At 46.6% G+C, this 17,018-nt stretch overlaps 1 protein-coding gene across 9 annotated transcripts in view; it reads left to right on the forward strand.

Annotated features, from left to right (window-relative positions):
* The first annotated feature begins 1,967 nt into the window (after positions 1 to 1,967).
* The window catches only part of SCUBE3 (signal peptide, CUB domain and EGF like domain containing 3), a 98,432-nt gene continuing 83,381 nt past the window's right edge, over positions 1,968 to 17,018 (forward strand). For all 9 annotated transcript variants that reach the window (XM_073319491.1, XM_073319490.1, XM_073319486.1 and 6 more), the window contains exon 1: positions 1,968 to 2,506. In XM_073319491.1, the coding sequence (XP_073175592.1) occupies positions 2,422 to 2,506 (85 nt within the window). In that variant the 5' untranslated portion in view covers positions 1,968 to 2,421. The remainder of the gene's footprint in view (positions 2,507 to 17,018) is intronic.

Raw genomic sequence — 17,018 nt, forward strand, 5'->3', positions numbered from 1 at the left:
TCTGTCATTTCTTTGGCAAGGATGGCAAAAACAGTTGCAAGTTTGCTCATGTCCTGCATTGCTGCTCCCTGGGTGGGGAGAAAGGGTGGCTGCTTCTAGCAGTGTGGTCTAGCGGCAAGAGCACTGCACTGGGATTTAGGACCTGATCTAGGTGTTTTGGCTTGACAGCTCCAAGCATTTAAAAATGATTAGACTGGCTTAAAAATCTGTGCTTTCACCGAAAAATGAAATGGGGCTTCTTTGTATTTCGCTGCTGGTTTGGGAGCTTTGTGGGTGATGTCTCAGGATTTTCTCTGCAACCAGGAGGGCTAGAAACTTACTTCAAAGAAAAGAAAAATGAAATTCTCCCAACATCATTTGTCTCTGAGGTTTAAGAAAGATGATAAATATCACGAGACTTGGACAAGAACGGTGAGAATTGGCAGCACTGGGGTTCTATTGGCAGCTCTGCTACCGACCTGCTGAGCGACCCTGGTGAAGTTTCTTCCTCTCAGTGTACCTCTTTTTTTCCCCCTCCCACCCTTTGTCTGTCGTGTCTGTTTATACTTTGGGGTAGGGACCGTCTCTTACCGTGCCTAAGTCACTAGGACCCTGATTTCATATGGAGTCTATCGACATGACTGTCCTGCAAATAGGTGTTAATAATGGGTGGCAGTGCGTGGGGATAAAGCCCTGAAAGGAAAGTCCTCCCCACTGAATGTCATTGAAAGCGCATTTCGTTTGGTGCAGAATGTCAGTGCTCAGAGCTTCTAGAGCACCTTTCATCTGGGGATCTCAAAGCACTTTACAAACAGGAACTAATTATCATTTCACAACCCCTTCCCCACCATCTCTGTGGGGGATTTACGATGACCCCTATTTTACTGATGGAGAAACTGAGGCACAGAGCGATTGAGCTGATTTGCCGACATTCACGCAGTGGAGTCTGCCTGACAGAGATAGGGACTGGGACCCTGGATTCGTGCCTCCCTGCTCTAAGCACTAGGTAGCACTGCCTCCCAAAACTGGGAACAGAACCCAGGGTTTTTCTTGCTCTAACATGGTTTCCTGGAGATGGGACTAGTCCTGGCTCCTACTCCCACACTTAGCCCACACTTCCTCCCAGAAAATTGGCTCTTCAGAGGTATCTTGAATGATTCAGGGAGAAAGAGACCCTTGGGCTAAGATGGTTCACACACTATCCAGCGAAGGGGACAGGTCTCACCAGGGTAAGGCAAAGCCCCTGCCACCCATCTTAAATTCGTACACCAAGTGGTGGGGACTGGAACTGAGGAGAAGGGGGAAGCTGCTGAAATGCAGCAAAGATTCTAGATCATTTGCAGACTGATTCTTTTGCTATTTCTGATTCTCCCTCTCCCCGCCTGCCCCTCCCCTACACCCACACACAGAGCAAAAAGAAGAGGGCATATTCTTTGATCTGGAGTTTCCATTGATCCACAGAGTGAGGGTGCATAACATGCTCTCTTGTCTTGAGACTGGGCACCAAAGAGGTGTGCTGCAGATCATGGGATCTGTAAACTGGTTTCTTTAATTCCCTTTTCTGAACACACTCTATTTCCCGCCCCCTCCCGCCCCATACACCTGCCCAACCCCCCTATTCCTCCTGAACATGGCAAAAAGGGATGTGGGGGGAGAGAGATTGCACAGTTCTTGTTTAGTCTCTAAGGTGCCACAAGTCCTCCTTTTCTTTTTGCGAATACAGACTAACACGGCTGCTACTCTGAAACCATTCTTGTTGGGTCTGGAGGTTGCATGGGAGTCTTGCATTGATCCATTGAATGCACATGGTCTCTTGCCTGACCTCCTTGCTCCCAGGGAAGCTGTCTCCATGGCTACTGGCCCTGCTCCCCCAGTGGCAGACTGTAAATTCCTGCAGGCAGAGCAGAGCCTGGGGATGAGGGGGTGTGTGTGTGTGTGTGGAATCAAAGAAGGAGTAGCCAAAGCCAAATAGAAAGAAAGGAAGAAAGGGCGTTGCTTGGATGGATCTCTCCTTTCCACTCCCCTTTCTCAGGTCCCCAGCTCTAGACCAAGGCTCCTTGTTTCCCCCTTTCATTGCTGCTGCTGCTGCTCCCTTGCAAAACTGGAATTGGCTGGGATGATTTAAAAAAAAAAAAAAAAAAACACCAGAGGCAGCAGCCGGGAGAGCGATCAAGTCCACTTTCTTCAAACTGCCCTGGGTCTCCTTCTCTCACTCGCTTCTCTTTAGAATCAAGAGCCTCAAGCTGAACCCAGAGTAGCGTTTCCCATCATTTCAGTGCCTTTCCCTCCCCCAGTCTCTCACACAGCCAGAAGAGAGCTCCTTAAACTCTCCCCCCCCCACCACCTTTTTTTTGTTTCTTTCTTACATGTTTAGGCCGTTATTGAAAAGCATCAGAAAATTCCCCTCACCAACCATCCCCTGTCTTACACACACACACTGCAATGGGGGCTTTGCAGATTGCTGAATTTTGCATTCTCTTCTTTCTCCTCCACTCTGGAAACACGCTGGCAAATAAAGCCAGTCAAGGTAAGAAGAATCTTCCCTGCTCTAAGGTTTACTGTTCTGTCTGCATGCAGGCGACTTGTACCTTTCCTTTGGGTTTTTAATTTCGTCTGCCGTCTGAGAATTGAGCAGCATTAACAATAAATTGTGGAAATGTTTGCGAGGTTGATCACAGAATGATCCTGCTCTCTCTTTAGGTTTTAGCCCTTTAATGAATGCTGTGTTCATGTCTTAGGGACTGGTTTAGACTTTCTTTGAGAGGAGAGGGGGGGAAATATTGGGTGGGAAAAGTTTTTGTTGTTGTTTTGTGGCTTTGTTTTGTTTTTAGTCCTAGAATCAGAGGCAAAAGGGAGCTGTTTTCTTCAGTGTCTCTATCTGTAAAATGGGAAGAAGAATACCTACTCCCATGTGGGTTGGGAAGACTAATTATCTAATGGTTTTAGAGTTAACAAGTGATGTTTAGAAAGGCAAAAAAGAGTTGATGTTGGTAATGATGGAAGGTGTAAAGTGCATATTAATATTTATTTTTGTGTATATTCAAGTTTATTTAACCTTGTAAACATTTAGCTACTCCTATGATGATGGATGCTAGAGACAAACTTAAGGTAGATGATGTATACTGCTTTGACTGTGTGTGTGTGTGTGCCCACGCATGTGTGTGTATACACAACACACACCCGTCTTTATCTGCTTCAGGTTTTTCTATATCACCACTTCTATATTTACCTTTACTTATTTTATATACACGCATTTAGCTTTACGCGTGGTCTATCTGTATTTTAGGTGTTTTTTATAACACCTCTATATTTAGCTTAGATTTTTACACACACACACACACACGGTCTGGCTAGCCAGATCTTCATTTTTTCTATAGTACCCCTATTGGTGTCAATCTCTGTTTTTTCTATACACTCACACACACACAAACACACACACACTCTCTCTCTGTATGTATGTATGTATACATCATTTACATAAATCTGTCACGGCTTTTTTTTATACCAGTATCTAAGCACCTATGGACATGTTGAGATTAAATAGTGTGTAGGAGAAATAATGGGGTCATTAGGGGATGTTTCTAAAGATCATTAATGATAGTCATATTTCAGGCATGGGTATTCTTCCCCCTCGTCCCCATCCCCTGCAAAGTTGGAAGGAATTTCAAGGCTATTGTCTTATCTCTTTAAAAGTGTTTTTAAAACAATAGAAGACTTTATGGGAGGACTGTCTGGGCAAACGCAAGTGGATATTTTCCAGGGTTTGGAAAGAGAAAGTCCAGCTTAATGTAAAGCTTTATTATTTAGGCTCAGAAAGGAATGTTTAGTTTTTTATCCCGCCTCAAATTATCTTTGGTGTATACATTGCTTTCATTTCTTATCATAATATTTATTTATTAAGGCCTTTTGGTTTCCAGTTCCATTTAAGCCTGGCCCAGAATTGCATTAAAATAGCAAAGTAAAATTCCATCCTGCAGAGACTTGACAGATCCCTTCAGGGGAAGAAAGAGGAGGGGTGGGGAGAGACAAAACATTGGGCTAGATTCTCAACTGGGGTAAATCCAAGGGTTTACCCCAGTTGATGATCTGTCCTCTCCCCATTTCAATTTCTGATCCAATGAGCTGATAAATTTAATTATTCTTGCAACTGTAGATTAGCAGGCAACTCTTATAATCAGTTAATTCGGTAGCATACAATAATAGCTTATTCTCAGTGAGGATGTTTCCAGTGAATTGTGAGTGAAAAGTAGCTGTGAAAAAGTTTGAACTTGAGGGTAAGATCCTTCTATATCACTGGAAATACCTGAAGTCTTGAACTAAATGGTATGGAGAGAGGGAGAGACAGGGAAAAAGTTGAACTTGGAAAGCATGGAGTGTAAATTGCATATCACAGAGAAAAATGTATCCTCATTGAGAATCCAGTATCCGCTGGCTTTCAGAATGAACAAGTCACTGTAGGTCTCCGGGAAACTGACATGTAAAAATTAGTGTGGTTAAGGCATATTTTACCGGGAGGTTTTGAAAAATGATGGGCCGGATCCATGGCTGGTGTAAATCTATGAAGCTGTGCTGATTTACACCAGCTGAGGATGTGTCCTTGTATAAAATTATTTCCTCTTCTTTTTTTTTTTTTTTTTTTAAAGGGCTCTTTAAAAATCTACTAACTTTGAAGCTTTTATCCTTCTAATGCTACCACCCAGGCAACTGCCTTGAAACCTGGAGGCAGTTCATCTCCGTGTTACGGGTTTGCCTGCATTTTAATAAACGATCTCCGCATTTGTAAGGCTTGCTGATTCATAACTTTGAATTATCTGTTGGAAGTTTAGTCTGAAAGAAAGGAACGGATTTAGTACAATCATCCTCCAGGCCTCACTTAAGAAGAGCCAGTGTCTGGAAGAGCTTTGGACCTCTGGGGAACTTGTCAGGTTAGTTTAGGCAGGGAAAGGCAGGGGAATTAATAGAAAACCAAATAATCTGGGTTTAATTAACAAATAGACAAAAGAAGATGCTGGCAAGCCAAGAATTATATATACCAAGTTGCTAGTAAGGTCTGTGTTCTTCCCATAAACCCATGGATAAACCAGTCAAAGAGTATATTTCATGATACTTTGGAAGCCAGAGCTAAATGGCAAGTCTCCTTTTGTACTGAAGAGCTGATAAATTCACCCATTCTTGTTTACTCCTTTGTGTACCTGTTAAACCATTTTACGATCCATAAGAGTGTGATGTGGAAGCCACCTGCTCTACTGCTGGGCTTCACTCTTGTAAATAAGCCACAAGTGCAAGCCAACCTCTAACTACTAGGGGTCAGGAGAATATAAGAATGGCCCTACTGGGTCAGACCAAGGTCCATCTAGTCCAGTACCCTGTCTTCCGACAGTGGCCAGTGCCAGGTGCTCCAGAGGGAATGAACAAAGCAGCGAATCATCAAGTGATCTATCCCGTTGCTCATTTCCAGCTTCTTTCTCCCAGGAAGTCTTTCCTCGGGAGCAAGTCATCCCATCACTGCCTCTTGCAGGGTGTCTTGCACCTTCCTCTGAAGCAGCTGGTGCCAGCCTCTCTGAGACGGAATTCTGAGCCAGATGTGGACCCAATGTTTGCTCCAGTCTGGCTGTTCCTCTGGTCCTAGGTAATCATGCATCTCCTTTAGATCCTTCCTTAAGTCATTGAGCTGCAGCCTCCACGTTTTCAGAAGCAATGCAGAATTGTATTTGCCCTTTGATGGGCAAAATTTAGAAAGAAAATAAGGCTGGTGGGGGTGTGGGTGTAAATATAGCATCTATCAAAGGATTCTGCTACTTAGTTCTTAATACCAGCTAGTGCAAAGTCTACTACAGACCCTGTGCCAAGTACAGTAAAGCAAAATGAGGTTTAAAATCTCCTTTGTGTGTGTATGCACATGCATGCATGCACATGTGTGTTAAATAGAGACAACGCATAGCCTAAATAATTGTTAATCTACAAGTAGAAGCATTAATTAGCCTCTTTTCTTAAATATCTATAAAGACATAATACTTCCCTGGCTCCAGTTGCACTAGAAGGAACAGATCTTTCAGCTTCCCATCAAGAATCTTCCCTGTCTACCCAGAGGCATCAATCTCCAGTGTTATTATGAAGATGCTGATTGCAGATGGGTTTCTGGCGTAATGGGTTAGGTTCTCTTTTAATGGGAGTGCACCTGCAGGGCCCACAGCATGGGGAATTTTCAAGAATATAATTTATATGATTGCAGAGAAAAGACGCTCCCCTCCCATCTCAGTGTAACCTTTTCCCCTCACTCCTCCTCTTTCCTCTTCCCCCTGCTTATGCCCTGGAAAAGTCAGAGTATTAATATCACACTCCCCCCACCACCACGCTAAAATATGAGATATAAAACTGTAAACATTTCAACACGCAGCAATTCAAAGGAGGTCTTTGATTGAGGGTGTCTAACATGCCTGGACTTAGATTTTTTTTAAAAGGGGGGGTGAGGGGGAGGGAAGACTACTTTATTTGTAACTGACAACTGGAGTATAAATATCCAGACCCCTTGAATCTTCCCGTGCCAAGGTGCATTGCTGTCTTGGAAGGGTAGAGGATTTTTATTTATTTATTTTTCTGAGCAGAAAGTCACACTGGAGTAATCTATTTAGGAAAAAAATATGCGTGAATAACTTTACCCTTCACTTTCGAAACTGTAAGTCTCTAGAGAGGTGTTCGGAAAAGCTTGTGATGGTAAAGAAGGTTTGCTCTGTCTCACAATGTGAAACTAGTCCCAGTGTGCCATCCAGACTGACTTTTAGTTAAGGCCTTTTCCCTTCTGGAGATCACGTGATCGTCAGTTTCTAAACAGAAAACCTATATATTTTAAAAGGAAAGTTTGATTAGTTTAAAAAATCCACTATCCAAAGGGAAGGGACAGGGGACAGAAACAAAAACAAAAACCCCATAACAAAAAACATTCCTATTTTCTTAAAGAATTAAGGGCTGGTGCACTTCAGAATAGTTGCATCAAAATGGATTTAAAATCAGTCCATTAAACTGGTGCAAAAACCTCCTGGTGTAGACTGAATTGGAAGTAGAAGTGGGTTTAAATTGACACAGCTTTTCCAATGCAGATCAGCCCACAGGGACTGAGTCTGATCTCCTGCGTGCTGGTGTGAAATTGGTGTGAAGGAGAGGACCCAAACAATGATCTTCATTTTCCATCCTCTCCAGAGCAGAGCAAATTATATAAAAAAGAGCTTGGGGGTGTTGTAACCTGTTAAAGAAACAAGCCTTATGGGGGAGAGAAGCACGAAAACCACAAAGAAATTTACGAAAGAAAGACCAGCTTGTAGTGAGGTGTTCGAGATTGCACAGCACGAACTGTGGGGCTAGGACGGCGCAGGGAACCATGGAGCCACGGGCTGATTATAAAAAGCCATGAGAGCTCGTCAGCAATAATACGCAAGAGTGAGCAAGGTGCAATGGCGTGAAAGACTCAGCACTGCCTCCTACCCGCACCACTGAGTGAGGGAGCCCAGGATTGGCCCTCACGTGGGTATTATGGGGGTCAGCTGATGGCCCACTTGAGATCAGACTGTAAAATTGTTGCCTTGTGGCCAGATTCAGCTCTGTTACATGGAATTATCAAGCCATAATGCTGTCAAAGCCACTCCGTAACTGAGAGCAGAATTTGCCCATTCGTTGTCACAGTTTCCCTCCAAGGAACATGAACGCAGAAGAAGTAGCAATGTACCATAAACACGGCATACAGGAGCTTTGCTGCCCCAATGTCCTCATTGAATAGTCTCTCTTCTTTATATAAGGGAGGGTGTTGTTGAGGAGGAAATATGGCTAGTGGATAGGACCCTGGACTAGGCTGCAGGAGACCTGGGTTCAAACCCAGCCTCAGCCTTCCGGTGCATCCTTGAGCAAGTCATTTCATCTCCCTTTGCTGATGGTAAAATGGGGGATGACGCCTCCCGGGGCTTTGTGAAAAGACAGTCCCTTGTTGATTGTGAGGTGCTAAAATGCTGTGGGGATGAGAGCCACATACTGCTGTGATGAGAAAGCTGCTTCTGCCCTGAGATTGGCTGACCACAGTGAATTCATCCTTCCTTCTGTGGCAGAGGCCAGGCGGTGGTGGAGAGCGGCCAGGGAGGAGAGGAGCACATGGCAGCATACGTGCTAGCCAGCAAAAGGTCTGGTTTTGCCCAATAAGTGGTTACCATTCCTAGTGCAGGTGTGAGAAATTCTGCCCTCCTGCTGCATAAAATAGTGCTCACGACAAGCCTGTTGTTCCTGTTCTCCGCTGGTGATTTCAGTGGGTACGTCTACACGGCAGCTTGGCTGATGGGTCCCAGCGTGGGTAGAAAGACGAGCAATCTGGTCACAGTGGCATGGGTGGGCAGGCCCACCTGATCTCCAGGGTCCATCCCTGAGTGGCTAGTTCATGCTGTTGTGACCACTCTGCTCTTTTTAATGCACTAGCTTGTGCAGAGCTAGCATGTCTGTCTGCCCACATTAGGAAGCACTCTTCCAGCTGCTGTGTAGACATACCCTGTGGAGTGACTCCTGATTTATGCCAGGGAAAGGGAAAGGGCGGTCGGGCCTAGAGCATCTCTGCTCTCTCACTCCCTTCCCCTAGTAGCATAACCAAGGATTTTGCCCTTAGAGATTGTGTCTGAGATTTTCATGGCCCTTTAATTTTAGTGGGAAGTGGGTGTCCAAACTGGATGGCTTTGGGAATCTCAGCCTAGCAACAAGGGTACTTTCAAAGCGGTGTGGCCCCTTCTGATTGGTATGGCAGGACGGTCTTGTGGGCAGAGCACAGGACTAGGAGTCAGGACGCCTGGGTTCTGCACTGACTTGCTGTTCAGCTGTGGGCAAATCATTCTTTGCCTCTCCATGCTTTGAGTTCCCCCATCTGTGAAATAGGGATAATACCCCCTCGGAGCGGGAAGGGAGAGGGGGCATGAAAGCCTGCATAGTGGTTTGAGCCATGGGCAAGGAAGGCTATCGCGAAGGCCACTGGCTTGTGGTCATCTGTTGGAAGTGCACATAAATGCCTGCTCCGTCCTGTGCCAGATTTTCAGAAGAGCTCAGAATGTTGGGTGCTGGTCACGTGACATCCTGGCTCCACGTGTCTACTTGAGTTGCCAAATGCTAGGCCTGGCTAACACTGGAAAGCCCTGGGGTAGTGTTTGAGATTTGAACTCTGAGTCTTTGACTGCACACGTCCACTGCCTGTGGGTGTCTCTACCCCTCTCTCTTAACTTTGTAAAAACACCCCCTCACCCCCACCCCCCGGCCTCTAGGGTTGCCAATTTTGTTTGGAGGTATTTCTGGAGGTTTCATCATGTGACATAATCTTTAATTCCTGGAGACTCCAGAACAATCCTGGAGGGATGACAAGCCTATTGCTCTCTCCCCAAAACCAAGACTCTGTAGAGAGTTGTCTGGGGAAGCGGAGAGCTCTGAGGCCTCCTGATAGACCATTCCACTACAAAGAGACTCAGCCAGCCGGCTTCTTTTAGAGATGCCTCCGGAGTACATTCTGAGCTTGTGAGGCCTGTTTCTGGAGGAAGGGGCCATGTGTTCAGGCCGTTTCATCATCTTCCAGATGAAGCAGCGCGTTGTCCTGTGACCAGACCTTTTAAGTGCAATACAAATTGCCCTCCCGAGTCCCTCTGCTCCCTGGCTGTGCTGTGAGCCAAACAAATGATTAATAAACTGCACCGCAGTGTCTGAGGTGGTTCTTAATACCCTGGTGAAAAGGGCTCCTGAAGTTATAAAGCTTAAATTTGGCATTAAGGCTGAGTGGAAACTTAATGAGGCTGCCAACAACTACACACACAAGTGTGCGCGCACACGCACACACAGAAAGGCTGTTAACTTTATTTTTATATAGTGTATATATATTTAATTTAAAAGAAAAATCTGAAGCTCTTCTAGAGAGATGAAAATTACAGGATTTTTGTTTGTATTGGAGCTGTTTTTGCTACCACCCCGGCTTTGCACATTGATTTGGGCTTTTAGCCTAGAGATAAAAACGTATTGGTGGGGTTTTTTTGTCTTAACACAAAAAAGGAGGAGGAGAAAGGACCCATAGCCAGGCTTTTTAAAAAAATAAATGAAATAAAGCTGGTAGCACAGATAATGTGACCTAGTGGATGGAGCACTGGACTGGGATTCAGGAGACCTGTGTTCTGTTCCTGGCTCTGCTACTAGCCTGCTGGGTGACCTTGGGCAAGTAACATGTCTCCGTGCCTCGTTTCCCCATCTGTAAAATAGGGATAATAATAGTGACCTCTTGTGCAAAGCACTTTGAGAGCTGATGATGAAAAGTGGCCACATAAGAGCTAGGTGTTATTATGTGTATATACAACACTTAGTGCAGTGGAACCCTGGAACATCTAGCACCACTGCAGTATAAACAGGGCGGAAGTGAGGGACCACTGGTTAGGGTATTAGCCTGGGGCGCTGGAGATCTGGATTCAGTCCTTGCTCTGCCACAGACTTTCTGCGTCCCCTTGGACAAGTCACTTAGGGTACGTCTACACAGGGATAAAAGTCCCATGGTGGGCCTGGGTCAGCTGACTCGATCTCCTGGGGCTTGAAATCGCTGTGTAGATGTTTGGGCTTGGGCTGTAGCCCGAGCTCTGGCACCCTCCCCCATTGCCAGTTATTTAGGTGCCCAGATGGAAGCTGGGCTCTCTTGAAAATCCAGAACTAAGTGGAGACGCTGAGCCCTTCTGAAAATTCTGGCCTTGGTGTTTACACCTTTCATATCTTTGCAGACGTAAGACAGGGCAGTGCTGGTTTTGATTTTGCCTACAGTTGGCTGCATTTCCTTTGCTAACCAGATAACTGATCCTTGCGCTCCTGTTCCTTAGGAATGCCACACATCCTTGGATCTGCCAGCGTGGTCCTATGGCTGTCTTACCTTCCTGCTCCTGTATGAAGAGCCAGCAGACGCTCTAGCTTGCTAGGTAGCTTAGGTATTTACAGGGCCCCCATTAATGCAGTTTCTGAGTGCCTTGCAATTTCTAATGTAGTTTTCCTTGTGGCAGGCCTAGAAGCTATTGTCCTCACTGTGCAGATGAGGAATTGAGGCACAGAGACATATAGCTAGATTTTTAAAAGTATTTCGGTGCCTAAAGGTGAAGATAAACGCCTAGGTGCCTAACTCCCTTTGAAAATCCCACTCGGCACCTGTCTATCTGTACCTTTGGGTGCCTAAAGACCTCTAGAAATTTGGCCCTCAGTGACATGTCCAAAGTCTTTGATGGAGCAGGGAATTGAGCCCAGGTCTCCCAAGTCTCAGGTTAGCACCCAAATCACTTAGACGATCACTTCTCAGTTGGCAGTGCAGAGGGCGATGGGTCCAGACAGCAACCCATAGCCATGAGCTCACTCTGTAGACTCCCCTTGCTATCTACACTCGGAGCAGCAGGAAGCCTTCTGGGGAGTCAGTGGGGCTATGAGGGAGAGGGGAATTCCCAAAGGGTAAAAAACAAGATGGGGTAGGAGAGGACAGTCAGAGTGAAAGTGATGGGGGAGAGCAGAAATGGTTAGGGGAAAGGAGAGAGAGTGGCAGCTGTGCCATGGGGCTGTGGGAACACCCAGGTGCTGGCTCATTGCAATGAGGGGGCTCCAGCTGACAGAGGTTGCGGCTGTCAGCATGAAGAGGAGCTGGAAGGGAGAAGGAGTGGGCTGTGGCACAAGAGATGTGAGTGTGCAGGGGCTTCCCCCTCCCCCCAGGTTTCTCATTGTATTTATTTTTGCATTTGCCTTGGTGGTTTGAGGCTGTTTTGCTCCAGGAACCCCTGTCCTTGGTGTTCGTTTTTGTTTCTGACCAGCGGCCTCCCCGCCAGGGCCATGTCTCTGCTCCTTTGGGTGGGTGCAGAGGCCCTGAGGGTGATCGAAAGTGGGGGCTGTCCCCATGGCTAGGGAGCAACCCAAATAACTTCACCCTCAGCTTTTCCTTCTGCTTCTCCACCCCCACCTCCCCATTCTCCTCCTGAGTGACTCACAAAATTCCATTTGGGGCAGGCCGTGCCCTAGGCAGGTGCTGTGGTTGCCGCTTCCCAGAACCCTTTGCTGCTGCTGAGAATCCACTAGCACCTGGCCACGTGAAAGAGGAGGGAGAGACAGTGAAGAAGAAATTGTATCCTTACCCTCAGGTACCCAAATGCTTCCCCCCCCCCAATGTGACACCAGCCTTGGACCCATCCCACTGTGGGCCCGGTAGTGACAATTGTTAATAATTTAGTCCTTGGTCAAGATCAGTGTAGGCATGAGCACTACCCAGAGGGAGCTGCTGGCAGGATATTCTCCATGAGTGCCCGTGGGATTCACTGTCCACATGTTGGTCCAAAATACCCTGTGTGTCTCAACCTGCTGGTAAGCTGCAAAGTCAGCCATGTTCAGCAGGCGTTTGAGGGGGTCTGAGGGTGGGGGGGGTGTCTGTCTCTCAGGAATTTGCAGGGCGGTTGAGGGTTTTGAGCTGGTCTCTGAGACGTTGCAGTGACCGTGGATGGGAGGAGAATATGCTGATGTGATTTTTTTTTTTTTGCATTGGATTTTTAATTTCTGTGCCCAGAGCCTGGCATAGGCGGTGCCCGTGTTTTCCTTGCTATCAAAATAAGGCCTGGTGTATGCTTAAAAGTTAGGTCAGCACCGCTCTGGCACTCTCTGTGTGTTGTGGCTATGCCGATCTAACCCCCGGTGTAGGTGTATCTCAGTGCACCTAGCCACCACTGCTTGGAGAGGTGGATTACCTCTGGCAACGGAAGACCCCTTTCTCTTGCTAGAGGAAGTGTCTACATGACGGTGCTGCAGTGGCATACCTACTGCACCCATAGTGTAGACGTGGCCTAAGTGAAGGGTGAATTGTCTTGCAGCATGGGCTGAGCCAGCGTCCGGATGAGTTGCTGTGTTCTGATTGTCTAGAATCGTCTGGGAATGGTCACACAGTGAAAGTTTGTGTCGCTGTTTTACCCAGCACCTGAATTCATCCTAATGTGGCTGATAAGTCTGGCTTTGCCTGGAGACGGAGCTGCGCAGAAGAGCGTGAGGCTGCTAGGAAGAGCTCCTCTGGGAACGGCACCGTATAGTCTCTCTCCTCTCCTGTTCACTAATTCTTGGTGCCTCCATTTTTGGATGGATTTTTGAATTCATCTGGAGGTGTCACAGCTCAGCCCCATTGCAGATCAGACCCATAGGGTCTCCAGCTGGGTTCCCATAATTATTGCCCACTTCTAATCATTTAGGTTGAAGTAGGTAGCCGTGACTCTACACAAGGACAAATGACACCAGCCACTTCAACCCCAAAATGTTGAAATCCTTCCCCATGCTCCTAACTATGAGCCCTACTCATGGTCCAGGACCCCATTGTGCTGTATAAACTGAACAAATGTCAAATGTACGCTGGCTAGCTGCGGTGCTAGCTGTGTCAGGAAAGGATATTGCACACAGGAACTTCCTTTACCCAGAATGCCAGAAAAACCCTAAGTCTGAGGCTGGATTTGAGAGCGGAGACTAAGAGGACTTGCTTTCATCAAGGGGAAGCATCACATAGGTTGTGTCCTACATTTGAGAGAGAGAGAGAGAGAGAGGATTTTACAAAAGCAAATATGAACAGAAACATCAATGGGATGTTGAAAACATTCTGCTCAGCTGGTCTAATAATCAAAACCCTCCTGCCTTCCAAAGTGCTTGTCGTGCCTAGAACTTGTCAAAATTTTTCAACTGAAATTTTTTTCCTGCAGAAAAACGGGGTTGCATTGAAAACAAGTTTTTTTCCATGGGAAAAGGGGGTTTTTTTGGTGAGAAATTTTGAAAGGAAGTTAACTAAAAATGTTTGTTTCAAACTGAAACTTTTGCTTCATTTTGGTTTTCAAAAAAAAAAAAACAATTTTTCAGGAGTTTTATGTTCTGCAATATGGGATTTTTAGTGGGAAGGGAGGTTTCCTTTGCCAGTGAATGAGTTGTATCGAGGAATTTGGGTGCGATGTATGTATGTTATTTTGTTTTCCCACATATAGTAACGTCTCAAAATTTCTCCAACTTTGGAAAAGTTACAAAATGGCAAAGTTTTCATTTATCCTTTTTGCCAATGTGTATCTTGACCAAAGTTGGAGATGTTTTGAAAAGCTACAGAATGCAAAAAATAAATAAAAAAGATCAGGGAGGAAAACCTTGGCGTTGTTCATTAAGTTGGATTCACTGGCAAAAAAAGAAAAAAATGACAAGAAAGCGAGGGAGCCCAAAGATGTGGTATTTTGAACATCTTCACTTTTCAAAAACCACATTGAAAATTTCCCACAAAATTATCGAAAAATTTCAAATGCAAAATTTTGAATGAAAATTTTTTGTTTGGAAATGTTCTTAGGAAAGAGAGAGGTTTTTTGACCAGCTTTAATTGAGCCTGTGCCCAGAAATCAGGATGTGAAACAGACTAATATCAGAAAGCAAAATGGTCTAGAACAGCGTTTTTCTCAAACCGGGGTCTGAGGACCCCTGGCTGTCCGTCGGGGTACTCCAGCGGGTCTGCGGGCCCTGATGATCAATCTCTCCCCTTCCTCCGGACGGGGCACACTCGGGGGAGGAGGTGGAAAGAGGCAGGGGTCGAGCGGGGACGGGAAGAGGTGGGGCCTTGTGAGAACGGGTGGAGTGGGGGCGGGGCCTGGGGCTGAGCAGGTGGTTTTGGGGTCTGTGGAAATTTTTAAATCAAAATGGGGGGTCCTCGGGTTGCTAAAGTTTGAGAACTGCTGGTCTAGAGGGTCTCATTGTCCCCGCTGAGTGAAAATGAAGCAGAGTAAATATCAAAAGAGTAAATTAAATATTTAGAATTTTCAAAGCTAATGTGATTTTATTATCAGCACAGGTTAAGAAGCGTCTTGCCTAGAAAGCTGTTAAGTAGCGCATCTGGGGACTGCTCCCGGATGCCTGCCTGTGTCCTAATTCCCATTCTGACTCCGATTCCCTCAGTGACTGTCCGCAAGTTACTTATGCCAAAACTTTCAAGCCCTGGTACCTAAAATTAGGCTCCTAAATCCAGATGTAGGTGCCTATGCATAAATGGCCTCATTTCCAGAAGTGCTGAGAACCCACAAATCCAAGTGAAGTCAATGGAAACTGATGTTGGTCAGCGCCTCTGAAAATCAGGCCACTTTTACTTAGGTGTTTAAATGTGGATTGGGGAGCCTCTGTTTAGCCTCCTCGGTTTGTATATTTTGGCCAAAGGTCTTTTGTTCTCTGTATAGCGCCAGTGGGCTCCTGGTCCGTGACAAGTGCTCAGAAGGAGGAGAGAAAGGTGATCTTGTGCTCTGAAGCATCAGACTTGGAGTAACGAGATCTGGGTGCCTGTGAAATCGATTCCCTGTGCACCTTTTGGGCCAATCATTTCCAGCACTTTCAAGCACCCACAGCGGCCACTGCAGGCCAGTGGAACCCCAAGTGCTCAGCACTTCTGAAAAGCCTTTGGGTCTGTGCCTCAGTTTCCTCATCTGTAAACTGATGCTTCCCTACTTCTGCAAGGCACAATCGGTTAGTGTCTGAAAAGTGCGGTGAAGATGGCAGCCGTGCCTAAGTGCTGAGTCTTGCTATTCTTAGCATCCCTTTCAATGCGATGAAAAAGGTTACACAGAGTTGAATATTCCTTTGAAAGTCTAATTGCAGCTGGACGCGATGCCAAATGGTGAGTTATGGTAATTCCAGCGCTTCCTCCTGCACTGAATGGCCCTTTGAGTGAAAAGTGTTTTAGCTGCAGACCTGTGAATCCTCCCCTTCTCCCTTGTAGCCGGCACCACGCAGGTCCCCAACTCTGTGGTACCGGCTGAGAGAGTGTTTGCAACCCGTGCCAGGGGCGGTTTGCTGGGGCACAAGACACCCTTGTCTGTATTAAGGGGCATCTCTGGCCTTTGCATAAGACTCCGGCGTCCCGTGTCTCCCCAGGGGCCGCATGTCAGGTCTGCGGATTGGTGTGGGCAGCAGCAAGAGTGTTGAAGCGGAAGGAAAAGGTTAGGGGGACTCTGCGTGTCCTGCAGCGACCATTAGCTTTTAACTTGGGATCCCTTCACCACAGCCTGAGCCACGGGTTCCTGGCCCTGTATACCTGAGGGGTTGGAGCCATTCCCGTTCAGTGGCGAGCGCTCTGAGCCCTTAGTCTCCTTTAGGAAATGTGGTCGTGGAGTTCTCTGTGTGATCCTGTGTGGAAATCTCAGCTCTGTTCCCGAGAGCCGGGAAATAGGACTCCGGGAGGGATGAACTTTACACTTTTGTGGGCTTTTGCAGGTTTTTCCATCTTGTTTTTATTTGCAGGCGTTTTTAATTTTAAAAGTGGTGCCTGCGTATTGTTGGGTGCGTGCGCCCTTGGGGGCAGGGTGAGGTGAGGAGGGGGGGCATATATTTCCACAATGAAATGCATGGCCCTGCTTGGGAGGAAATGACCTTACCCCTTGCTCCCGTAGAACTGAAAGGAACTTTGGGCCAGATCCCAAACTCAGCTACGTTTGTGTAAATCAGGAGTAATTACATTGAAATCAGTGGCATTACCCTGGAGTTACACCAGTATCACTGAAAACAGAATCTGACACTCATTTCCTTCCCTTCCATGTGTATCTAAGACCCCTGTGTCCTAAGAGTTCCCTGCAGTGGAGTCCATGTGAGTTCTAAGCTACAGCATTGTCCTTGGCTCGGTAGAAGCCCTTTCATCGTCACCTGTTGTTTGAGGGTCTGCGACGGTGGCTGCCCTCTTGGCTGAGCCTGCTGGAAATACACCGTTTCATAGGAACAAGGGGTTGGGAATCCCAGGAAGGGGGAAGGGTTGGACTAGCAAGGGCTCCCCTTTCCAGAAGTGTAAGCAATAGGGATGGGCAGCAGGGCAGGGACCAGGGTGAAAAGGCAATGAGAGGAAGGATGCAGGGAGTTGGGGCTGGGGACAGCCTTGATCCCAGCTTCAGAAAGGAAGGGAGGTGACCAGAAAGCGTCCCTGAGGAAGCTGGGCAGTTTTCATCACACACAGGCTCTTTATTGCAGCAGATTGGTGAATTGCGTGTGGCAGCAGTTGC

Source organism: Lepidochelys kempii, chromosome 21 (assembly GCF_965140265.1).
Source record: "Lepidochelys kempii isolate rLepKem1 chromosome 21, rLepKem1.hap2, whole genome shotgun sequence".
NCBI lineage: Eukaryota > Metazoa > Chordata > Testudines > Cheloniidae > Lepidochelys > Lepidochelys kempii.